The 27,489-nt window shown below is 37.0% G+C and overlaps 1 protein-coding gene across 3 annotated transcripts in view; it reads left to right on the top strand.

Moving 5' to 3' along the window:
- LOC123675244 overlaps positions 1 to 27,489 on the top strand; it is a 98,814-nt gene that overhangs the window by 14,858 nt on the left and 56,467 nt on the right. For 2 of the 3 annotated variants that reach the window (XM_045610588.1, XM_045610590.1), the window contains exons 2-5: positions 13,464 to 13,700; positions 15,135 to 15,268; positions 25,006 to 25,511; positions 26,955 to 27,276. In XM_045610588.1, coding sequence (XP_045466544.1) covers positions 13,464 to 13,700; positions 15,135 to 15,268; positions 25,006 to 25,511; positions 26,955 to 27,276 — 1,199 coding nt within the window. Of the gene's footprint in view, positions 1 to 3,583; positions 3,699 to 13,463; positions 13,701 to 15,134; positions 15,269 to 25,005; positions 25,512 to 26,954; positions 27,277 to 27,489 lie in introns of all 3 variants that reach the window. The other variant, XM_045610589.1, reaches the window with a different exon arrangement.

Raw genomic sequence — 27,489 nt, 5'->3', positions numbered from 1 at the left:
GGTGTTTCGCCTCCTGTCATATTGGGATCATTTCCATAGTAGCATTCTTGGACGTTCGCCAAAAAAATAAAAGTCAAGCTCAGTGAAATATCATTGAATAATCAAAATGCAGTGCTTTGGTTATAGTTTTTGAAATTATTCGTTATATAATCGTAACGAATACGACCTCTAGCATATTTCAATTACACGCACATCTACTCTCGACGTGTAGTTCGCAAAACAGCACTTGAGCTGTGCTCTCGTGATGTTTCGTAAACTACGTCTCGTGAATCAGTGTATAATAGAATATTGTCTATGCTCTTGTGATATTATAACTGATTTTAAGGGACAAAGACTTATTCACATCTGAATAGATCAAAGGCTGAACATGACCTACTCTGAACTCCTTACGGAAAAGGTTTTAATACTTTTACATGGCACCAATACTGAAATGAAATCAATGCATAGATCTGAAAGATGTGAATGATAAGATATAAATGTATAAATTGCAGTTAGATACAGTACGTTTCAATTATTTTTGTTTCTGTATTCTGAACATGAATCTCAAACGTCAAAACTTCTCGCTCTATAACATGACATGAAAACATTAAATGGTCTCATACTTTCAATACAATATCAATGATAACTTATTATGTCCCAAAACTTTTGGTACAAATTTCAATGTTCCACAATTGACTAGAGCCTTGGCAGCCATTTGGATGATATCGTTTTCCATCGTTAAAGGCATACCAACCATTCTCTTTACAATGAAATAAACATCCATTGATTTCTCTTGAAACATACTCGTTTTTTTTTCAATACCAAAATGATACCTCTTTAAACCTTTATTAAAGTCCTATTGCTTATTAATTTCAATAATGATCCAAAACTAGTCAACCGTTGCCATCCAGCTATTATCCTGCATTTATAGAATTGCAAACGTAACAAAAAAAAAATATCGACGAGGTCACATCAACTCCGGCAAGCGTTAATCCTTCAATTTTTCACTAATTCCTGTCTTTTCCAATTCGTATGATGGATGACCCTGCAAATTTATCTCTTTTTTTCTGCAGGCAGAAGACCACCGTGAATAACGTAAAATGATTAGTTAGACCGTTTGTTTTTGGAATCGAGAGAGCTCGATAGATGTAATCTTGGGGGAAAGCCTGTATGATTGACTTCGAAGTGAAAATAATTACTTGTGATTATCTTCGACTGATAAACACAACTTTTGTTGTCTATGGATTCAGGAAGATTGATGCATTCTTAATTGCTGTTGGTGGTCTGCAAGTTTGTATGTTTAAGCGAGTGTAGCATTTCGAATCGCTTCAGTGGTCCTTAGCAATTTCACTTTCAGTAGTTAGCGAACTTCATCAGGAGGAATTTATGGTTTGCCATGATGAAATTAATCTTCTGAACTTCCTTGAGAACTCTCTTGAAATTCGAAGCTAGTACAGGAAGGCCCAAAGTTTTTTATAAATTCAACAATTTTTGCATAAGATATATTAGATTAATGTTCAACCGTAGAAAGCACTTTATTTCTGCGAACTAATTGAGAAGTAGTGCTAATGCTAGGACCCCACAAACCTACTTGTTGCCTAACTGTTGTTACAACAGGCTTGAACAACTAGCCATAATGAAATAGTCCAATCTCTCTGCCATACTTTATATGTCTTCAGTGTAGGTCTTGTTTTTGTATAATTTTTTCGTCTAAGGCACCAACAATGTATAATAACAATAATTCAATTCATGTCATACATGTTATTGCTCTTAGTAGAATAATAACAGATTATGAAGTCTATCAACATATTTCATTGGAATCAATATGAAATTGACAATTCTAAAAGATTCCTGGGAATGTTAGGTTGCTTGCAGCAAACATGGATTCATGTTTCAATGTATGGTTTTCAATTTTTTTTGTGGAGAAAACTCATACTCAGAAGGTATGCCTGCAAGTATTCTTGAAACCTCATTTTTTGAAAATTACAGTCCTCTATAAAGCCTTAAGCAACAGATATAGGTACTTTTCAAACCACCATGATGTTTCAGTATAGTCATACTGGTTCCAGCTTCTACTAGAAGCTGCTATAAGCTATTTTTCAGGACCAAATGTGTCAGAAAAGGCCCTTCTTTCTGGACAATCCCTCTCCTCACCCAAAGGTGCTGTTAGAAGACCAAATGAATATTTAAGAAAATATTCATATATGAATATTTCAAAAAATATTCATTTGGACTTTTTATCTTCTTTATCTTGAGTGACTAGCATATTCACGAGTTCGTACTTTCGTCATTTAGCTAATTATATTCGGGAATTTCACCATTTGGATTTGCAACTCGTCTTCATTGGGGCATAAATATCTACATAATGCCCTTGATACATCAATAATTATCATATAATTTGGAATAAGGTTTTGTTCTAATTTATCTATTAACACTATACAATAAATGGATATTCGAAAAGATTCAGGAAGACAGTAAATACAGAATAAGATTCCTTCCTCGTATTCATTAATTCTGAAGTATTCCGGCAGAAATAAGCTTTTTTATATATCACATCCCCTGTTGAAAAAAGCATATTTCACATTTCGTTTTTACTTCCTATCATACCTTGTTTCAAGCCTCCTACAATTTTACGCTCTCAAGTATGTTCCTCTCGAAATTTCCTCCTCCCAAAAAGGGCCAATAAAGATGAGATATGAATTTTTTATATATACGACATCTCCATAAAGAATTGTCTTTGAAATCATACTCCACTTACCCCAATTTCATGCCATGCCATAAATCTGAGGGGCGTAATGGAAATACAAATGAAGACATCATCAATTTTCTTGTTATTTTCGAGAAAAAGTGGAAGAACATCTGATGTATCTGATGAACATGTTATGCAGGTACTTAAGATAGTATTTTTTTATAATATTTTGAACTAAATAATGAGAATTAGGGTGTTTTAGTAATTTAATGCGAAATCATTAAAAGAACAGCAATGAATTGACTGAAATTGATGGAAATTGACTGACTAAAGGAAATATATATATAGACAAATTGAAATATCAAAAAGAAATTTGAGAAATTGGAAGATTAGTAGGTATGACCTCTGGAAATTTTGACATTTCCAGAAATCGGAATATTAATCAATATTATAGCCGACTTGGGTCTCCTTATTATCATCTCTGACAGTAGACGAGGATAGCTGATTTGTCAAGGTTATGTTACTTTGACAATCGAAGTTAAGTTGTAGAACTCTATGTTCCGAAATGTTGACAAGCATTTTTTGAAGCTTGGTACTAACGAAAAAAAATATACTAGTACCAAATTAAAAACTATGTAATACACATCATGTCAATTTTCAACGCAATGATCTTACAAGTAGGTTACAGAATCTCTATGATATTAATGAGACAATGGCCGACTGTTCATATTCCATGTTTTTATGAAATCCTCTCAGATTTGAAGGAGCGTACACGTAGAAAATTCAATTTTCCGACATAAACAATCACATTCGAAAAGGACGATAAGAAAATACGTTCACCTAATAAATATTCAATCTGTCTCAGTGAAGTACGAGCCAGGGCTTCTAAATCTCAATATTTTATTCTGAATCCAGATGTTGCGGAAAAGGAAGTGAACATAAAGAGTAGCCTTTTGTCGGATCCGGATTCAACAGATTTCACTGTCTAGATGTCGGCCATAACAATTTTTTTCAATGAGGAGGAGCAGGGGTAAGTCGATTGCTTGCGCCTTTTTGACATATACATGTTTGTCGAGGTGTGGCAGGTTTCTGGGAATTTTCGCTGCTTTCGGTATTTCTTCTTGTCACTAACAATGGAAAAATCATCTGTATTAACTACATCAATCTTCATCTTGTTATTATTGTTTTTTACATTTCTTCATACATGCAATTTTTTGAATTTTTGGAATCATTCGCTATGAAGGAATATGTATTTTTGTTCTAACCTCATTTCAATTATTTGATTGCAATTATGATTGCCATTGAAAAAATGTGGTATTCAAACCAAAAACGTAAGAGAAACTTTCACAAAATATTCTATGGAATGTAAAAAATTCATATGAATGAATTGACATATTTGAAAGGAAATCATACATAGAGAAATAAACATAGATGGAGGGAATATACGCAATTTTTACATGTCCCCAACATGGTTAGATTACGTTGTCGGATTGTGATATATTTTCAAATCCACAATTTTACTGTATCATAATGAATGTATATTATATTGAATGAAATAAATTTATTGGGTGATTCCCGATTAAATATGCAAATTTGAATATTTGGAATCCGATATTTTCTCTAATTGTCGAATTTATAATAAGCAGAATATTTATTATTTTTTGTATCTACCTTCTGCAATCCAAGGTATGGCAACTGTTGCTCTCCTAGTGTCATTGGTTGTTTCACGTCGTTTGGCGCGCTTGAAGTTTGTTTTCTGAATTTCCGATAGATTTAGGTATTTATTTCAATATATTTTGAGTTAACATGAAACGTTGATTCACTATGGGGCATAAGAAGTGCGTTCTTTGTAGAGAAACTCGCAAATTGAGTGAAATATCGTATCACTGATATGTTTTCATTTACGCGAACTTTATGTCAAATTTTGTAGTTCATGTTGGGGACAAAATTTGCTAACTGAAATGATTATTACTCTTAGAAATCATACAAAAATTATCTAAATCACTAAGAACAGCAGATATATTATTGTGGTTCAGCATTATGTGGTTTGAAATGAGAATGGAGGCTATATATTTAATTAATTAAAATAAGGTGCTTCTGGAAGATCCTAAAGTGCTTCAGTTTTGTGAATTGTGACTGCAAAATTTTCAACATTTTTTTTATGAAAATTTAACAATTTCAATGCGTTGTTGGAACGTCTATCGTTCCATTTTCACAAATGACGTAGTTCTACTAGTCAAATGGCAAGAGATTACAGCTGCCCAGATAGCGGGCCATTCAAAACAAAACCTCTTATTGGAGAACCCTTTATATGGAATACTCTGAAACTGGCACCTGTTACAAACAACATGTAACAAACATATCCCCACTTTGCGAATGATCCATTCGCACAATTTCTCTCGCGAAGATGAGCAAGGAAGGAGAAAATTATTCCTTTGCCATCACGTTCAACCTGTCATTGTCATCACTTGCCCACACGTGGCAACGGGTCGACGAAGCAGTGGCGCAAACCCAACGGAAAACGAACATGTTGGGTTATTTTTTCAGCGTTACCTTGTTGGCCATTCACTTGCGTAATCGAATTTTCTACGCTTCGTGTGTTACACGTATATTCCACCTTTCGTTTTGAACCAACAAAACGCGCTCGCATTGGGTGCATTTAGGCACTACGTTTTGTTCCCGGTTTTGGCCGAATTGCGGAGACAATGGCGTATTCGCTCTTATCTCGAAGGATTCTGAGTTCGGGGGATGGTTATCTTAGCCGCTTCCGAGCGTAGAGGATGCCTTTCGGGCGTTTAATTAACATTTGAAAATGATTTTTCGATAGGGAAGATGTGTTTTGAAACGCGAAGGGGAAGGCAGCCATTTTGGATGTGTTAATGACATTTAATTGTGTTATGACAAGCTGACAGGTGACATATGCTACTAGTAGGCTATTCGACAATATAAATATTATTGTCTTATTTATTGACATCCTCATAGATTAGTGTTTAAGGTACGATATCCATGATTTCATCATGATATTACAAAAAACCAGTATATTTTGTGAGATCTCAATTCATTACATTATAATACAATTCATTTCATTGTAAAGGGGAAGGTATACGAAAAAAACTATTGAAAATAGCCGCCGCGGTTAAAGTTGCAGCATTATATCATTTTCAGAAAAATTTCCATGGCCAATTCGCCAATTTTCGGCTGTGAAATGCCTGAATCCCAAGATCAACAAGAAAACGACAAACCTGGATTTTCGTCAACATTAGGGGCTCCAGCAGCAATATTCTCAGTTGTTTTTGAGCGAAATACGCTCAAGGTACTAACTTGCCTTAACAGATGAAAAGTTTCACTATTGGCGGCCTGGAAGGTGGTTCATGATAACCCAAAAGTGCTTTAGTTTCGCGAATTTTGACTGGAACATTTCCACCATCATTTTAGTGACCAACAGATTCATTTACTTCATAGAAAAGTCATTTGAAATTCAACTTTAAACAGGTTTTTAGGGTAAAAATGTTATGAATCGAAGTCATCTTTATAATTAAAATAATATTAAATAATAGCAAGTTCATTACTGTCATCAAAATGTTCTCCACAAAAGAAAACGGTCGAAGCCATATGAAATCAAGCATTTCAAATTGTTTACATATCAGAGTGACGTCACTGATGACGTAGGTGGAATTGGGTCATTGATTTTTTTTTTCAATTTCTTTTATGCGATATCAATGCGATTTGAGGATATCCGCTTTTTACCTGTTCAATGAGCATCGATCAATAATTGGAAAGGATTTTATGAATTTGTCAAAACCTTATGCATCTTTGCATAAGATGAAGTACTTGCCAATTAGGCACTGCATCATTTTCAGTGATTAGGTCAAATTTCAATTGCCACATTCAGGATCAAGTAAATCCATGAGACAGCAATCCATCTCTTATCCATTAAATGATGTTTCTATTAAGCAATATCAAATGAATTATCTTATACAAGAATAAAGATGAAACACCCAAACAATGATGCGTCATCATATACTGGAAATGCAGTGAACGAAATTTTTCCTAATTCCAAAAGCTTCGTCTGCCTTCGGTGAACTCGAAAATACAAAGCTTTTCCCTACAAACTCCAGAAATTGAACTGTCAATATTGGCTTTCACATTTGGATTTAAGTTAATCGTGATATGGTCAACAACCAACGCTTCGATATCAAACATAGAACAATGCAATAATGAAATTATACTTGATTCTATGCAAATCCTAACAATTAGGTTCATCGAATTCAATCCTGTAAATACAAGTAGGCTCCTACACAAATTGTCCCAACGTTCGTTAAAGAGTGGAAGTTTGCCTTTCGAGAAAGTTCAATTTCAATCTCAATACGTATCTCAACAACGGATCGATCTTTCAAATTCAGGCTGTCGGTGAATGTATACCAAGAGTCCTAATCGAGATCTCATTCTTAGGCAACTTTTCACGCCTCTCTCATATTCCACCCATTCCCCAGCCTACTGTCAATTATGAAATGCCACACAATGACTGCAACCATACCTGGACCAAACGTGAATCACCATCGCTTCCCAAACACACCCCACACCAATCAGTATCGAAGAATCGTTAAGAGTAATCGCTGTCGATGTTTATCGAAATTTTCGAATTTTCCAATGATGAAGAATCTGGAGCTGATCCTGCGAGTTTTGCTGTTTTGCAGATGTTTTGTGACGCGGGTGTTGAAGAACGAGCTGTACATGTAAATCAGCAGAGGATTGTTTGGCTCGTAAATGTTTGGCATGATTATCTAACTTAACTGTGCTAACTTGTGTTTTGAAAGTTTTTGAATGACTCGCTAACAACTAACAGAATTAAGTGAGGAAGATGATGATTTCGATTGATTTATCAACAGCAGGAGCATACAATTGCTCAAACACAATTCACCAGACATGTAACCTAACACTCTAATAAACAGAAAGAACAATCTATCAAGATCTCAATGAATATGACAATAATATCTTATATACTGTCAAATAGTCTATTATCTAATAAAACAACATATTCAAATCAAGCTGAATGCACAATCAATATAAAAATCTTTCGATCATCAACTTCAAATAAAAAAATTAATTAATATCGTTGATGTAGAATAAAAAGAACAGCCCCTAATGTGAGCCTTGAGGGACTTCAGAGTTATACAATATCATGTTTAAAACAGATACAAACTGTAACTTTTGTTCAATGATTTTGATTTGATGAAACCTTTTGGAAATCGCATGTCATTACTCTCTCATCAAGAGTAATTGAGTTTCACAACTATTTCTGAGATAAAATCTTCTTCGACAAGTCAACTCGAGTATTTGTGGTAGTTAACAAGACCATTTGAATGTCCTATCTCTAGTGAAAGTGTTGTTGTTTTCAAGTGAGCATGCACATAATGATTTCAAACACATCTGGAGTTTGTTTCATTAACTTAGATGAAATCTGCAAAAGTTGCTGGTAATGATTGGTTATCCTGACTTATTCGTGCTACCTCAATGTGGGTTAAGCAAACTCAGAAATCGCAAAATAACTGTATCAATCAACAGACTTGATAGTCTTTTAATCACAGTGTTTTTTAAATACCTATGTCAGGATTGAGTAATATAGTTGTTTGAATTGACACCTACACACTATAATTAATCTATCGCGATACATGCCATTGTTGACACAAAAAACCTACAATTGTTACTGAACTATATATGGTAGAAATTGACTCAGATACGGCCCTGTTACTATTGAGTTTTCACACCAAATTAATAACGACATATCGAGTTTTACGGTTATAATGTCAACGCGGAGCCGCCAATTGAACTTTTGATGGTAATAATAATAATTGCGTAATTAATCAGCACTTAACTTCATGGTTCAATACACTGGAGACTTAGGAGGGAAAGAGATAGAGATCGATGAAAAAAGGTTGGTTGATCGTATGCTTAGTATGGACTGTTTATTTTGCATCTCTTGCATTACATAAGGGTTTTATTTCTATTTGTATGTCTTAATTATGTTCGTTTATACCTACAAGCAGTCAGTGACCTAGTTATTGATGATGTGATGTGATTTTTGAACCATTAAACCTCCTTTGGAAAATTGAAATGTGATAAAATTTGATGTGTTACCCCCAATGGCGGTTAGTGAGGCAGGGTTGTAAGCAAAATCAAGAGAAATTTTATTTTTTAGTATAGTTTCCTCCACTTATTCGTAGAAGGGCACTTCGAAATTCAAGTGAGGCGTAGGCTGTAGATTTAATTGAATTTTCAGTTTTTCGTCTAAGCTCTTAGCAAAACCTCAGCCACACTTTGAAACAATCTAGCTTTTTAATTTCTGGAGATAATTGTACACAGATGGTTCTAAAACATAATTAAATAGTGACCTTCGTTAGGCCTTTGTCCGAGTGTCTTTCAGGCAGAGATACTTGCAATAGAAAGATAATAAAAAACTATGAGAAATCTGATATAGCGATACATTCTGGCAGTCGATCTGCAATCAAAGCATTGAGCTCACAAATCTTCGATTCTAATAAAGTATTGGAGTGCCGAAGAATAACGAAATAGTCAAGAATAACAAAGTTTTTTGGGCTGGGTTCCCAGTCACTCGGGAATTAAAGGAAATGAAGAGGATAACACACTTGCCAGACAAGGAGCACATACTCCGACAAGAAAGTGTTTCAGGAGAAGCAAAAACCGAAAGAAATATAGTAGAATCTTTCTGGGTTGGATAATTCCAAAAAGTTTCTTCGAAAGTTCGACACTGCGGGATTTAAGACATATCTGGATCTTAGCAAAAATATGCACACCTTCTCGCTGAATTCCTTATAGGGCATCAGAACCTCATAAGAAAGAGTCTAACAAAAAACGACGAGTGCAAATTCTGTGGGGTGGAGGAAGAAACTTCGGATCACCTGGTGACGGAATGCCTCGACATCACTAGCCAACGAAAAGTATCCTCTGGACAAGAAACTGGTAGAAGTAAGGAAATAGCCTCCTTGAAGCCATCCCAGATATTTGAGTCCATTAGAACTATGAAACTGGGAGGCGAGGTGTTAATCACGTAATGGAGATAATTGCTCTGATGGGGGCACAATAGACAATTAGGTAGCAGTGCAGTGGAACCCCTTTAAATCAAATCTAATCTCTGGAGATAATCCTCAATTGGTCGACTCAAGGTTAAACACTTTAGAAGACTAACTTGGCCGAATTTAAGATATCATTGCACTTATATAGGGAGTTGAATAATGGTAATTTTTTGGGCTATCGTGTTCTCGCGGGGATTATTAAAACACTGATGGACGATAGACGAAAACTTCATTGTGGTACAGCACTTGAAAACACCCTCGAACTCTCTACTAACTCAACTGGTCATCACCTCGTAACTTACTTCAATGAACTCTCCTTTTCCCAGTTTGATACCTAGGTTACAAACATAAAAATATTATATTGTACTCCGTGAATTTCTTCTTCCTTTTCTCATTCTCTAAGTTGTATCTTGCGCAATGGCATCATGGTGCCTGCACACTAATTAGGGTAGGGGAAAGATATTCTCTATTGTATCTTTCTGAAAACCCTATGAATGAGAAAGTTATATGAATGACCATTGTATTCACTAATACAGGTATATTTATAGTAAGTATTCTGACGACTATTTCGGCTAGACACACATATTATGTCTAATTGTTTTCTGTCGCTAAATTTTTATATCATAGATTAGTATCATCATATATCAAATATTGGTTTGCTATCGAAACTTTATATTTCTCCAACAAAACCTTTTCCGACACCGCTATAAAACTTGTGCCAAACTTCGAACAGAATAAAATATTCATGAAAGCAAAACTAATGGGCGATTGAATTTTACTCCCAGAGAAATGCCATTTGAATATACATAAAACGACCACTTTATCAAGTTTTCTCCTATAACCAATTATAGCCATAATCCACAATGAACAGCTGAACATTGCATAACCGGAGATTTGGAATAGGTATATATAATTAGTTCGGCTGATTACAATAAGCCAACTAGCGTGTTGCATACATAAACAAATTAGCGAATTAATGCGAGTATCTTGTCTCATGGCTTTGCCACACTGTTCAGGCCTTACCTCATCATTTCGCTGCATTAGTCTGATTGGCCGCAGTCTGTTGCAATTTTATTAGAAACTCATCTAATCCCGAAGGAAAGTAGGGTCGGATGTGTTTGTTCAATGAGGCGGAAGAGGCAAGATGTGTCGGTTTAGTGAATTCGAGCGAGCTTTTAGGAAGTGTTCTTCGGAAGATCGACCTTATGGTTTATTTTCTTCTATCTTTCGGAACCCTTGCAAAAGGAAATATCATGCTGCGATCTACGGATCCAGGATTATTGGTTACGAATGCTCGCAGTACAAATTTCAAAATTTAATAACAGGCAAAGTTATTGGTTGAATTTTCTGAATATACAGGGTGTTCCTAAAATTGAGGTATAAATGAAAATTACAGATTTCTCGGATCTTTCCAGAAAAAAGTATAAACAAGAGCCCGAAAACGCTTTGTTTTGGAGATACTGGATTTTTTTTTTGTGTTCTGGTTCCCACGAAAGGAGATATCCTGTAATGTTCAGAAAAAATCGTGAAAACCAAGGGAAAGAAGGTAGGAGTTGGTGTTTTTTTTTAATTTATGAAGGTTATATACCTCGGGGAACACCTCCCTAAGCAATGTGTTCCAGAGCCTTGCTGTCGTTGGATGAACGAGTTTTTTCTCATGGCACAAGATATTTGAGTTACATTTGGCATAGATATTCCAATATGAAGTGTTCATCTTGTGATATGATAATTTTGACTGCAAATCTACAAGGTGATATTTTTTCTGGAACAGTGCCCGCTTCTTTCCTTCGGAACTTTTTTGTTTTTGGTGCAACAATAGTAGTTTAGAAAAATGTGAAAAAAAACTATGGTCCGGTAATACTCATTTCGGTTTCTTGTGTACAACTTTGCTTCCGCCCGTTTTGCACTAGATAGTTACAACGGTATTTGTTAATATAACGCCATCGTAATATTAGTCGATTTGTGTTTGCATCATAAAGATTGAACATGTCAGCTCACGAGCCAAATTGTAGTCATTTACAGGAGATTTCAATTATTTGCTTTAATATAAATAAACCTGTGGCTGAGGCCCATCGAATGCTCTCAAATACCTATGGTGAAACCGTATTAGTGAAATACCGTGCCGAGAGTGGTTTCAACGCTTCAAGAACGGCAATTTTGACATCGAAGACCAGCATGACGGTGGAAGAGAGAAGGTTTTTGAAGATGCAGAATTGGAGGCATCACTTCATCAACCCTCAGGTCAAACGCAACAAGAACAGTCAGGATCATTAGGAGTGATGCATCAAGCTGTTTCAAAATGCCCGACAGTCATGAGAATGATTCACAAACAAGGAAATTGGGTGCCGTACGAATTGAAACCGAAAGATGTTGAACGGCGTTTGTTTGCTTTTGAACAGCTGCTTGCAAGACAAAAACGGAGACATTTCTGCATCGCAATATGACTGGAGAAAAAAATCATGGGGGAATCCCGGCCATGCTTCCACGTCGACGATCAAACCGAATATTCACGGTTTCAATGTCATGCTCAGTATTTGGTGGGACCAGCTCGGCATAGTGTATTATGAGTTGTTGAAAATGACTGACACAATCACAGGCGATCGTTATCGAACGCAATTAATACATTCGAGCGGAGCAATGAAAGACAAACAGCCGCAATTGAACGAAAGACATGATAAAGTGATTTCACAGCATGACAATTTTCGACCTCACATTGCGATAGCATTCAAGACATACTTGGAAACGTTGAAATGGGATATCCTACCCCACCCGCCGTATCCTCCAGAATTGCCCCCTTGAACAATCACTTGTTTCAATCAATGGCACACAGCCTGGCTGACCAGCACTTATGAAGAAGTAAAGAATTGGATCGATTCGTGGATAGCTTCTAAAGATGACCAGTTTTTTCAACGCGGGATTCGTACGCTGCCAAGAAGATGGAAGAAATTAGTGGCCAGCGATAGACAATACTTTGAATCATAAATTTATAACCAGTTTTTTACAATAAAGCCTCGAATTTCGGAAAAGAATCCAGTAAGTGAGATGTGATTAATAAATTCATCATAAATTCCACATTGAAATTTGTTTATTTCGGGTGAAATATTTTTATGAGAATTAACAAACTTTTAACCAATGCCCCTTCTTGTCACTAACTCAATATCTCATGATAATTATTATGTTCTTGTATTTTCTTGCACCTTGGTATTTTGAATAAAATTCTAAACCAATCAGTCCGTACTACACTGGATATTCTGTGGTTAGTTGCAACTCTTGGAGGACACAACGTATCGAGATAATGTAACCATACGTTCCACTCTTCAAGTTTAATTAAACCACCAGTTATTTTAATTCTAACATGCATTATGAAGATTATCCTGAGAATGCTCAAAAATTTGTCTTTCATCTGGTCTTCATTTCCTCCCTATCTATCACACAGCGTATCTGCTTCCTCAGATAACGAGCGCATAATGAGTTTTGTGTTGGTTTTAATACCGCAAAGCTACCTTCATCATCAACTTTCATCTTCATCGGAACGCATCGTCGTCTCTCAGCTTGCAAGTTTCTCAGACTTCATTAGGTAGATTCTGTGCTCATCTGCATCTGGCGATCCATCCACATTAAAGACTTTAATATCCTGCAGCATCTCAGCCTGCAAAACTCCCCATCACAACAGCAGCAGTTAATTTGTCTTTGCTTTTTAGGCACCTCAAAGCGGAGCTGCAGAACCTGCGGAGGAAGGGTGCACTGCGTCCCTCCACGGATTGGGAGAACGCAGGGCCGGATCCTGATCGTTGCTGCGGCAGGTGCAGGGTCGAACTAGGACGGGTCATCAACAGGGGGGCGTATTGCAGGGCGTGCAGGTTGAAGGTGTGTAAAGGATGTAGGGAGTATTCCTACAGGACGACAGATTGGGTTTGCACGGTCTGTCATAAGAGAATGTGAGTATTTGTGTTATTTTGAATTTTGTAATCGATATTTCACTGAAATGGTGTCGGCGAATGCAACCTGCTCAAAAAATATTTAGTAGATCACTGATGAGATGTCTAATTCCTGTTGATTGCTAATTGCACCATTGCATTCAGAAAGCTCTTTAAACCTTGAAATTACATAACATACACAAGCTATGTGTTTGAAAACTGCTTTTGGCACTTTACCAGCAGCACACAGTCATACTCTGAACAATTTTCACTTGTATTCAATGGCAATATTCATAAAATATGATAATGTTCTTGTGTGCTCTGTGTGAACTTTCCCTCTATAAAAAAATAACTTATTTTGAGTATAAGTCACTAGTAAGTCATTGCTGTTCTTTACTACAGTTGATCTATTACTATTGCATCGTGGGCCTCTCGGGCTGATTCAAATACTATATTGTTAAACAGGTCAATCATAATGTTATAGTAATTATAGCCCTTTTTTGCACAAAACGTTCCACATTGTCTTCACCGTTTCTTCTTTCTTTCTCATAGTGACCGCCCAATCTTTTAGTATCAACGTCAATTATTATCTAAGCAAAAACCCATAAATATTCTCCAAATATATTTGTGACTGTATGTTGTATTTCTGGAAATTTTTCTTTGATTAGCGCATTTATACTTTGCTATACTTTCACATTGACAAAACGTGACGTTTTGAAATTCATTTGGGATGCAGTTGTCAAAGTCAATCGTGTTGTCATAGTGATAGATAATTGCATTGAATGCAATTATCAGTGAAATGTGACATGATACTAGTTATATAAACTGTCAGAGGGCCACTCAACATAACCTCTTCATTTACGTATTCATTAAAATTATTATTCCTTTCATAGTCTTGGAGTCTTTGAAAGGAGGCTTCAAAAGGAGTTTTTATAAGCAATTTATGTGTTTTGAAGCACCTTGCCCTTGAATTAGCTGTCCTTTTAATGCGTCTAATTTAGCACCTCTCTTTTTTGAATCCGCTTTCAAAGCACTGTTATTGAATCTTAACCATCATTGCTACAATTAATCTAAATATCAATCAAAAACTACACAATGATTGATGAAAGACCATCAACACACAATGACATGAAAATTCAAAATATCGTTGACCTCACGCTACACTAACGCCACTAGAGGTGAACTAATACGCGTTAGTCTATATTCTGTCGAAACTCCACCGTTCCTTTTTTTTATTTTCTGAATTCGCCTGGTTTGCTCAAGCAAAGAGAACAGAGAGTCCGACAAACAATGATTCACCTCGGATCCAGTTTTAATCCGGAGTCCAGAGTCGGCAAGTTCGACAGACGAACATTCAATATAATCCCCACTAGATGAAAGGGGCCTCGAGATTTCCGGCAGGATTTAACATGTCTGAACTGCCGCCCCTAACTACGCTTTTTGTCGTTGTTCCAGGGAAATCCAGGCAGCGAGCGGAGAATGGATGAACGAGTTTGTTCGACGTCCTAGCCGTCGGCGGGACAATAGGGTCTACGTACCGGCTGCCGACATCATCAAGAGGACGATCCGCAGGTCATGGACGATCTCGAGTAAGTTGCAAAATTGGCGAAAAGCGCCAATTCGAAATTAGCAGGTTTTGTTCGTTTAGGAATACCTCAGAGTTATAAACGTAGATAGAGGGAGCATATGTCGTTTTCAGTAGGCGAAGTTTGTCCCCAACATGAAATGTCAAATTTGACATGAAGCGCGCGGAAATTAAGAACTATTGGTGATACGATATTTCACTAAATTCGCAAGTTTCTCCACAAACAACGCATTTCTTATGTCCCATAGTGAATCAACGTTTCATATCTACTCAAAATATATTAAAATAAATGCCTAAATATATCAGAAATTCGGAAAACAAACTTCAAGCGCGCAAAACGACGTGAAACAATCGATGACACTAGGAGAGCAATAGTTGCCAAACCTTGGATTTCAGCAGGTAGATACAGAAGATAATAAATATTCTGCTTATTATAAATTCGACAATTAGGAAAAATATCGGATTCCAAATATTCAAATTTGCATATGCAATCGGGAATCATTCAAATAAATATATTTCATTCAATATAATATACATTCATAACGGTATAGTAAAATTGTGGATTTGAAAATATGTCACAATCCGACAACGTAATATAACCATGTATGTAATCAGATATTAAAAAATTTATATATATTTCGAGCTATGACGGTTTGAAAATGCGAAAATTTAGACTTTCGCGGTGAAAATCACATTTTCCAAAATGTTTATAGTGAATTATTGAAGATTATACTCTTGTATTCGCAAAAGATCAATCTATTCGTGAAAAATACTGTACCTACGACCAAAGCTATGGCTTGATAATTGTTATTCAAATTTTGCTCTGTCGAGAAGGTATCTTTGAATATGGCACTAATGAAGTAGTGACTGCCGAGGTTGAAGTCTATTTTGAAAGCAAAGACGAATATTTCTAGAAAAAACGTATTAAGAAGCAAGAAGAGTTTGACTACATGTATCACTCTTGGAGGTTCAGCGACTTGAGTCAAATTTTGAAGGAAAAATGTGTTTTTACTTGTTTTAGACAGGGACTTATTGAGCGAACCATCATCAACGAATTCTCTAAAATCAAACTGCCATCCCACTTCCGAGAATCTCCGAAATCAAATTACCGTTCGACTTTCAGGAATTCATCAACGATTCTTGTAAATTAGCAGAGCCTTTATAAATTACGTCCCGGAATCGCCGTTCTGGAAACTCCCAAAACTCGTATATCCAATTTCGCGAAATGTACCTTTTGTTCCTCCAGCCTTTCACCCCTTCTCCGATAAATCAGAAACCTTTCGATGACGACAAGAACAGCGCTTCACGGTCTCAGACCGGGGAAAAACATAGGTCCGACTCCGGGAAACAATGCCACCGCAGTCGACCGGAATTTTCGCGTATTTACGGAACCCCCATTTCCTCAGTACAACCCCCTCCCCGATGCTTTGCAAAACAAAGGAAACCCGGTTTTCCGTCGGAGGTTCTGTCCGAACAAAAGTGGCGGTATCTGAAACGTCTACAATATCCGATCGCTGATCGATCCCGGGTAAGAATGCACCCGATATAGCCTGACAATGCGATCTAGTTTCAATAGAACTGCTGCAGGCCGCTGGTGTATGCAGATATTGTGGCGAAGGCTATAGAGAAATGCAGGACGCGCGAAAAATCTAATCTCGATAGGATTCTATTTTTGCTGGGGCTTTTGTTTATGCTACCCACAATACTTCTGATCCTATTCTTTTTATTGTATACATAGATGACCTGCCGGATGATATCCAGAATGAGAAACCAAGCATGATCAAGGAAGTTGAAATAATGTCAGAGGAAGAGAAGACTATTCCGTTGAAGTAATGAGAGTAATGTCTGATGGTTCAGGACCAATCTGAAGTTAGTATTAACACCTAGTTCAATACTTGGTGAACCAGAGATTGCTAGGATGTTGAGGATGAAATAGTTTGAACTGTTGCTCTAATGGGTAGCTCTTTGAACTTCTTAGAAGTCTCACAGAAGTATAGGAGTTTTATATACATAGTCGTACAACTTTGATTCCGCCGTTTTTTTCCGAAATTCAAGGCTTTATTGTGAAAAACTGGTTATACATTTATGATTCAAAGTATTGTCCATCGCTGGCCACTGTTTTCTCCCATCTTCCGTGCAGCGTACGAATCCCGTGTTGGAAAACTGGTCATTTTTTGAAGCGAACCACGAATCGATCCAATTTTTTACTTCTTTATAAGACGGGTAGGCCGTGTGCCATTGATCGTAACAAGTGATAGTCTGAGGTAACAAAATCTGGAGCATACGGCGGGTGGGGTAGGACTTCCCATTTCAACGTTTCCAAGTATGTCTTGACCACTTTCGCAACATGAGATCGAGCATTGTCTTTCTGTAAAATCACTTTATAATGTCTCTCGTTGTATTGCGGCCGTTTGTTTTTCTATGCTCGGTTCAAACGCATTGATAGCTTTCCATAACGAACGCTTGTGATTGTTTCAGTCGGTTTTAATAACTCATAATACACTACGTCGAGCTGGTCCCATCAAATACTGAGCATGACTTTGGAACTGAATAATCGGTTTGGCCATAGACATGGAAGCATGGCCGGGATATCCCCATCATTTTCTACGCTTGAGATTAACGTAATGAATCGATTTTTCGTCTCCAGCCTTGCAAACAGCTGTTCACAAGCAAACAAACGCCGTTCAATATTTCTCGGTTTTAACTCGTACGTCACTCAATTTCCTTGTTTCTGAATCATTCCCAAGACTTTCAGGCGTTTTGTTGCATCAATTCCAATGGTCCTGCCAATTCTTATGGCGTTTGATCGAGTAATGCCTTCAATTCTGCATCTTCGAAAACCTCTCTTCCATCGCCATGCTGGTCTTCGACTTCAAAATCACTGTTCTTGAAGCGTTGAAGCGGCCTCGCCATATCTATCTGAGAGCATTCGATGAGTCTCTCTCGCAGATTTCTTCATATTAAGGGATAATTTTAAAACATCCCGCAAATCACCAGAATTTGGCTCGCGAGCTGACATGTTTAATCGTGAATAACTTTATGATGCAGATACAAATCTACCAATATTCCGATAAAGTTATGTTTACAAATACCAGAGCTTATTGTATGACATCTACGATCTATTTATTTCGACTACCACTTACCGCTATAGTCCTCTATTGCAAAACGGCGAAAGCAAATTTGTACACCTAAACTTTCGGCAAAATATAATGACCACCAAAAAACAGTCTGAAAAGAATTCAAGTCTTACAGTTTGCACAAACACTGACACATCCATATCTGGGCATAATGAAAAGTCTGGATTACACAATGTTATTATCACTGGTCGATAAATTGATGACCATATAAATTCCCTCAAAATACATCATGCCAATACGTAAAAGAGCACACGCCAAACCAAAGGAAATATAAATAGAAGAGAAAATAAAAACGAATCTTCCTGCTTATTTACATACGTCTAAAAAACCAATCACGATAAATTGAGGGAAAATGAAGGGAATGCGAGTTCGAAAGATCGATAAAAGTACTTATCAGAATGTGAAAGAAGGGAATGACACACAATATCCGATCGCTGATCGATTCTGGGCACCCGACAATGTGAGGCATTCAACAAATCCAGGCTTTTGTTGATGTATGCAGACATTGTCGTTAGGCGACAGAGATGCAGGACACGTAAAAAACCGAATCTCGATAGATTTCCATTTTTATGAGGAGCCCTATTGGGGTGGAAATTGATAAAGGCGGCTGTTCAGATCCCGAAGTTGAATTCATAAAGTTCATTGTTTGTAGTCTGGGCTCCTGTCTGGACTCTCCCAAAGGTTTTTTCGTCTTAAGGGACGGCAGAAAGGAGTCCTTATTATGTTCTTCAGGATCAAACTTAACTTTGTTGACACGATGCGCTTTTTTGTGGGTAAGACCAAGAGATTGAAATTTTCATTATAGGCCCGAATACTGAGGTTTAAGTAGCTGAAGGGCAAAATCCATTTGAGTGTTCCGCAAATATGGCCATTCGCAATTTTGTTTTTCTGAAGATTTCGAAACTACGTATTTGACCGACATGAAATTTTGCGTGCAGATGGGTAATAGCAGTTCCAAACTTGGCAAAAAAAATTCGTTCTGATCGGGTCAATAAAACAATCAGAAAATTCAAGCAGATTATCGAAAAAAATTACCAAATATCAAGGATCAAATTTTGAGAGATTGTTTTCATGGCTGTCTTACGCAATCTTATGATTATTGAACAATTTAAGGAGATAATGAAGCGTCCGAATAGATTACGCGAATTTAGAAACACAACTCGACCAAAACAAATCAAGTAGAATCAGTAAGACGTAAGAAAATTATTCTTTCTTATTCCACTGAATTGAATTCATAATTGATGCGGAAGGAACCAAATGAAGAAGAACATCAAAAAGAGATAAGAGAAAAATGAAAAACGTCTCAATATTAAAGAGAAGCCATTGCACTACTCGATTTTATAATATATGAAATATACGATTCTTGGAAGATTCCATACAAGAATGCATCCGTTTTTCAACATTTCCGATGTTCAGTGACGTATGCTGCAGGCATTGTGGTGAGTTGTCAAGGAGATGAGGAAGTGTAAAAAATGGATCTCGATAGATTTACATTTTTATGAGGAATGTCAGTTTTGCATCAGAAATCGAACACAAGGCATTCATGGAATTTTATCTGCATTCCATAAAACCTCTTATGGGTTCTTCAATCGTTTTTAAATAATATGGGATAAGATTGCTATAATTTTTTTTCTTGATTGTATTGTCGTGTTGTGTGGCTTCCAATTGCGTATCAATAATTTCGGAACCAAGAAAAATCTGTAATCATTTAGCAATCTGACTTTCACTGTCCCATACGCCAAATTTTGCTTGTTACTTAGCCTCCGAGTGAAAAATGTGCTTCGTCGCTGAAGTAAATTCGATGCAAAAATCATCTTTCTATCTTTATTGATCAAACACCCGATCGGCATATGTTTTACGCATCCATAGTCAGCTGGGTTCAGTTCTTGTGTCAACTGAATCTTATAAGGATAGAGATGCAAATCCAGATGCAAAATACGTCATAGCTCGTGCCGTAAGAGAGGCCCAAATGTTTTACGCGCCGAGGAATGGATACATTTGGAACATCTTCGACACTTCCTCTCACAGCAGCAATATTTTCATTCTACTGTACAATTCGATGATGTTATAGATCTAGTCTCTTCGAATTTTTTCACTTTCACTACCAGTAATGCACGAAACGTACCTACTACAGAATGATTATTTTTATAAAGGGTGTTTTTTTAATTGCTATAGAACTTTAAATTGCAATAAAACAACGATGGATTATTCGATTGACATAAATTTTATTTATCCGCGAGATAATCTTGTGGCGTCACATTTTAAATATGTTTTCTGGCATATGACCGCCATGGCTGACTCGGATGTAGTCCAATCTGGACGTCCAATTTTCGATGACTTTTTCCAACATTTGTGGCCGTATATCGGCAATAACACGGCGAATGTTGTCTTCCAAATGGTCAAGGGTTTGTGGATTATCCGCATGGACCAATGACTTTACATAGCTCCACAGAAAGTAGTCTAGCAGTGTTAAATCACAAGATCTTGGAGGCCAATTCACAGGTAGAAAACGTGAAATTAGGCGGTCACCAAACGTGTCTTTCAATAAATCGATTGTGGCACGAGCTGTGTGACACGTTGCGCCGTCTTGTTGGAACCATAGCTCCTGGACATCATGGTTGTTCAATTCAGGAATGAAAAAGTTAGTAATCATGGCTCTATACCGATCACCATTGACTGTAACGTTCTGGCCATCATCGTTTTTGACGTTGACGTAGCCATTCAACCAGAAGTGCGCTTCATCGCTAAACAAAATAAAATGGACGTAGTGCGCGATACGTATTCCGTACAGAACCATTATTTTCGAAATAACATTGCACTATTTGCAAGCTTTGTTCAGGAATGAGTCTATTCATGATGAATTGCCAAACCAAACTGAGAATAAATCACTTGACAGCTGTCAAATCGGTTGCCTGCTTGAACAGTAATGCCAACTTAAAGTTATATACCTCAAAAAAAACACCCGTTAGTAAATGTTGAAAATATTCACACATTCAGCAGTAGATATACGATCCGTATTTTTATGGCTAAGCTTCGAATGAACAGTCCTGTTTGACATTTTCCATTGAAAAAGGGCTCTAAAATGCAGACCACGACATGGAAAACCTAGTATTATATGGGCCGTGCAAAAATATCACATCGAAAATGTACGTTTCAATGTTTTGCGGACTGACACTTTTTCAACACGGAGAATTTATTTCAGCCTTGTATCCCTTTATGAAGCGAAGGGCATTGTGCATTGTGCAACCAGAGTATCAAGATTTGTGGATGTTCGCTGCAATTACGTTATTCGAATAACACTCTAGTTTCTAAACGTCCGTCTAGTTGGAAATGTTGATGTTTCGGTCTAGGAAACATGGAAACTGAAACTCAACATGACTTCCCCGCAACAACGGTGTGTAAGGATTGAATCGTGAGAAATACTGCACCCCCTATTGAGTTTCAGAGTGGCTCAGATGACGAAGTGAAGGAATGGAAGATATAGCAGCTGCGAAGTGACACTTTTATATTGAATTGGTAGCGGCAACGTTGAATTTTCCGATTGTGGGTGAATATGCGGGAAAAACGCTATAATAATGTTAACGTATCGGGTGTCCCAAGTTCGTTGTCTAGGGAGGGGATCTTGGAATCCCTTTGAGCTAGAAAAAAAATGAAAGGCACATTTTCAGGTTCACTTTTTTATTTTAGTCAAAACCGCAACTTTATAACTATTTTCAAGCTATAGGAGAAAATTGGAAAATGGCGTGAAATGAAAAGATCTCATAACTTCTTTGTTACTGGTGCTTTAAGAGTGAAACAAAATATTCAATCAAATCTGCCTATCTAACGGGTGATTTTTTTCAAGGTATATAACTTTAAGTTGGCATTACTGTTCAAGATGGCGACCGATTCAACAGCTGTAAAAGTGATTTGTTCTTAGTTTGGGTTGGCAATTCATCATGAATGGACTCACGCCTGAACAACGCTTGCAAATAGTGCAATTTTATTATTGATGATTCTGTGCGGAATACGTATTGCGCACTACGTCCATTTTATTTTGTTCAGCGATGAAGCGCACTTCTGGTTGAATGGCTACGTCAACAAACAAAACTGCCGCATTTGGAGTGAAGCTAATCCTTCAGTGTATGTCGAAACACCGTTACATCCAAAAAAACTGACTGTTTGGTGCACTTTATGGGCTGGTGGAATCATTGGTCCGTACTTCTTCAAAAACGATGATGGCCAGAACGTTACAGTCAATGGTGATCGGTATAGAGCCATGATTACTAACTTTTTCATTCCTGAATTGAACAACCATGATGTCCAGGAGCTGTGGTTCCAACAAGACGGTACAACATGTCACACAGCTCGTGCCACAATCGATTTATTGAAAGACACGTTTGGTGACCGCCTAATTTCACGTTTTGGACCTGTGAATTGGCTTCCAAGATCTTGTGATTTAACACCGCTAGACTACTTTCTGTGGGGCTATGTGAAGTCATTGGTCTATGCAGATAAGCCACAAACCCTTGACCGTTTGGAAGACAACATTCGCCGTGTTATTGCTGATATACGGCCACAAATGTTGGAAAAAGTCATCGAAAATTGGACGTCTAGATTGGACTACATCCGTGCCAGCCGTGGCGGTCATATGCCAGAAATCATATTTAAAATGTAATGCCACAAGATTATCTTGCGGATAAATAAAATTCATGTCAATCAAATAATCCATCGTTGTTTTATTGCAATTTAAAGTTCTATAGCTCTAAAAAAACACCCCCAATAATAATTTGTGTACTTTCGGTTATTAAAAACATTTTTGAGTGTTCATTTCCCTAACAGTGCGCTATGTCAGGACCTAAGAAAATTCAAAAAGTGTATCGGAAAAACTTCTAAATATTTAAGTGGAAACAGATCTGAGTTGAGGGTTTCCCTGAATTTTTTCTACAATCCACTAACGCATTATCTGACCCGATATTGGGGGAAGTTTTTTCTGAGATTGTTCGAGAATGCCTACTTTCTGGAAGCAAATTCAGACCACAAAATGCTTTTATCCAGTATTCTGATCCGTCGCTATGCAACGAACTTTCCTGGATGGTTTTCGGTCCGGAAAAGTTAATTTTCTGCCTTCGGCTGTCAAAATTTATCCCTACCGGTCTATTAAATATAGGTTGAACGCTACTAGAAACATTTCTCTTTCTCGCTAACTGCCAAATTGAGGAGTTTCAACCTTCACATTCGAATTAAAAAAAAAAACTTTTATTGTGGTATTCAATTTCAATTTATTTTCGGTAGATCCATGATTTTCGGACCAGTTTTATCATAAAGAACCGCAATTGACATACACAAAATATACCATGGTCCCCCATAATTAAAGAGTAAATAAATTCCGAAACCCTCTGCTGATCAGCTCAATAATTTAGAAGAACAACAAAATCCCCTAAATCCCTTCCAATACCACACTAATTGGATCGAAAGTCGATTGAATAATCAGGTTATTTTCGGTCTAGATTCTATAGATATCTGGGATACAGCGGAGACAATATATTAGTCGAAAACAGAATTATAAATCTTTTCGTAAGCCAAGAAGTTTGTGTTGCTAAGGAAACGCATTCACGAGTAGATATTCAAGAGGAAAGAGTAAATTGAAGGTGATAGAGGTTTGGGGCATTTCAAAATAAGGTATCAGAAAACCAGGAATATCGTTTTTCCACGACTATTTTAGAATAGAGCTCTTCTTATTTTGAATTTGATCACAACATTTTTGCTTTCCATCACTTGATATGTAACAATAATACTGTGACATCTAGTTTCATGAGTATTTTGATTGAATTTTATTCCATATTGTTATAGAATGCATATCATTTCGATAACATAGGGAATAAAATCTTTCTGTGATCCGCACGGATTTTCATTCATTGCATTTCCCAAAGCATCAAATTCATTTTTTAATTAGATACATGATTCAATATTTAGCGTTATTCTTCTTTAAGTAACTATCTGATTTGGATGTTGGCAATCATATTGGCAATTTAACGTTGATACAAGCAAAATCACCAAGGGAATCATATATGGAATTTCAAAATACCTGAAATTATTCGATATGCCAGTTTAATTCAGGTGATGTTAAAATCATCAATCGCAATTTTCTGATTATCACTGAAGAACTTGATATCTTTGAACTCACCATGTATATCCTCTGTGCGTGCAGAAATCATTTGTCTCTGCAGTGGACTTTAATCATTTGTATGAACAATCGATACATACTCGATTTGGTTTAGTTATTCGAAATTGTTCCTGCACAATGGCAATTTGAATTTCAGAAAAACTATTTTTAGCATAATAATACAAATGGTTGAATTCAAAGCGGTGATGCATCAAGAGTTCTACGACATATCAAATTTTAAGGCAAATTCACCGAAACCCAATTTTCATTTGCTGCAGTGCGTTGTCCTTCTAGGTAGTAATTGGTAAAATGTTTGGGTTGTGAGAAAATAGATTAATTTGGAAGTTTTCACCACTACCCTTATAGCTCGAAGTCAAATAAAAATAAAAATCCTCATTAATATCATAAAAACTCGCAAATAAACACATCAAACACAAATTACAATATTATTTTTTTTAGACCCTACCTCCCGATGGAACGCCCCACGTACCACCCCTGAGATGCGCCTCTACAACAGCCTCCCCAGAGGCCAGGATATCAACAACTATCCCTCCCTCCAGCAACACCAGGAGGCCGACAACAAGACATCGCCGTTGACCGTCAACTGCTCGTCGCCGAAGAGGCATTCGCCAACCCGGAGGACGCACTCTGAGGACGTCTACCCCGAGAGGATGGAGGAGGTCGTTCACCCTCCCACCGATACTGCCGAATCGTCTCCGTCGAAATCTCCGACACCGTCCTCACAGAGGTCCCCCAGGATAAACCCGCTGATCCTCTACGCGCAGAAGGACAGGACGAACAGGACCGCTAGGAAGAAGAGGTGCGATACCGCGAAGAGCGACGTGGTTGGAGAGGTTTCGGTTAAGAGGGAAGGCGTCGAGGATGGTGTCAAGGTGGAGAAGAGAGTCAGTTTTGATAATTTTGCTAGGGACATGGAGGATATGCCGCCTAAGACGCCGAAGAATGTGAGTAGATTCAGTTGAAGTAGTGTTAGAGTTCCAAGGTAGTATTATTTTGATTCCAACCTCTCCAAATCCTATCTAGGGCTGTTACAGCATCAAATAAAATATTTTTCAATAGGAATGATACACAATGAGAGGGTTATGATGGCTACACTACGTATTGAAAGTGACATTTCTTATGTCGTTTGTTTTCAATAGGTTATGTCATTTAATAATAAAAAGAAACACACTTCACCAACGTTTAGAAATTGTTGAATTGTTTTTTCAACATCAGTGAATAATGAGGGATATACTGAAGAAATCAAATCAAATCAAAATCAAATCATGGACGACATTCATTTAACCAACTCACTATTGTATTATTTTAATAATAAGAAGACAAAAAAAACTAAAAAAATCGAAAAGTAATCGGAATATTCCTTCTAGGGCAGAAAATGATAACTTTGCCTTAATGCAGTTAGGGTTTATGAGAGATGATGATTTTAATTTGAATTTCTAGACTAAGAAGATCCGACAATTAACAATATCTTGAGCTATATTATTATTTATGAGAGAGTTGATTAAAATCCTCGAGGGAATCCAACAATGAGATATATAATGTTAACTCTTGCCACTATCTCCAGAATAATTTTAACTTCAAACACTACATTACCTGATTACGCTTCAGAAGTATTCAGAAAACTTGATCATTGTATTAATTTCTGCCTGTTGAAAAACTTAATTTCGTTGAGAATTGAATATTTCACAGATTTTCTTTATTAAATAAATGACACACAGAAAAAAGACCTCATTCCTGACATCCGAAGACAAATCAACAATATTTATATTCGCTACTAACTTCATACATATGAATGTAAAAGCGTATTCTCCTTATATTTTGTACAACAATGATAAGCTGGCTAATAAAAAAAAGATTTAAAGATTATATTGAAATACAATTTGTGGTCGATATAAACTTCAACCGAAAATTGAATTTTTTGCATCCAACAACACGTAACCCTCTCCGAGATCCATATTCAATCAGTAAATGTTGAAAACAGTTTCCAATAAGCGTCTGAATCGCGCGATCCTACTGCAATCATTCATTTTCCACTGGAAAATATCTGACCTCAGGGCCCAATAAATCATTCATGTAACATCGAGTGAAATTCGAAATTATTTCTACATCAAAAGGTTTGTCAGAGTATCTCCCGTTCAGAAGTGAAGCCTGAATAAGCCAGTTAAGAATTCATTCTGTTTGCTTCAGTGGGTTTTGCATTTTGCAGGGTCGAAATGAAGATAGAAAATACTCAAGACTTCATTGTAGGTCCAAGATGATTCCACTTAAGACTACATTCCAACCTGATCTCAAACTTTAATAGGGAATACTCATGGTTCAGTTCTAGGTCCGGCATTTTCAAAAAAGACGATTTCCCATTTCGGATTTTAAGTTGCTCTTCATTTCAGGTGAATCCTCAACTCAACAAGGTTAGTTCTCTGAGCGAAACCCCAAGTCGAATCCCTCGACGATCTCCTCATCATCTCCAAGCCACCAGGTCCCTCCAAGAGCGTCCGGCGATCGATGTCGATGACAACTTCAACGCTGCAAGAAATTCAACATCTTCTCCAGAAACCTCGAGTTCTGGAGGTACAGGTGGTACCAGAGACGATAAGGAGTTGGTACCTGTAGAGCTCTGCGATATTGAACCTTTGAGCGGTACTGTCTTTAGAAAAGTAACGGTCAGGCGTAGAAGACAAGACATGAGAAAGATGGCTGCCGTCGACAGCGGTGAGTTTGGTGGAGGATTGACGCATGTGTCTTGAACCGTTGCATGGAGGTGGTTTACTAACTTTATATTTTAGGTAAGGTGTGAGGTTGCGGTATATTTGAGCATTCGTACTGCACTTTTTCGTGAATATTATTAGTGGAACTTGATTTTTAATATCTAAGCTTATGTGAGACATAACTGAGCAAGTTAAAGTATTGCATGGGTTTTAAGAT

Source organism: Harmonia axyridis, chromosome 3, assembly GCF_914767665.1.
Source record: "Harmonia axyridis chromosome 3, icHarAxyr1.1, whole genome shotgun sequence".
Lineage (NCBI taxonomy): Eukaryota > Metazoa > Arthropoda > Insecta > Coleoptera > Coccinellidae > Harmonia > Harmonia axyridis.
Note: the sequence above shows the minus strand (reverse complement) of the source record. Positions and strands in the feature narration are given on the sequence as shown.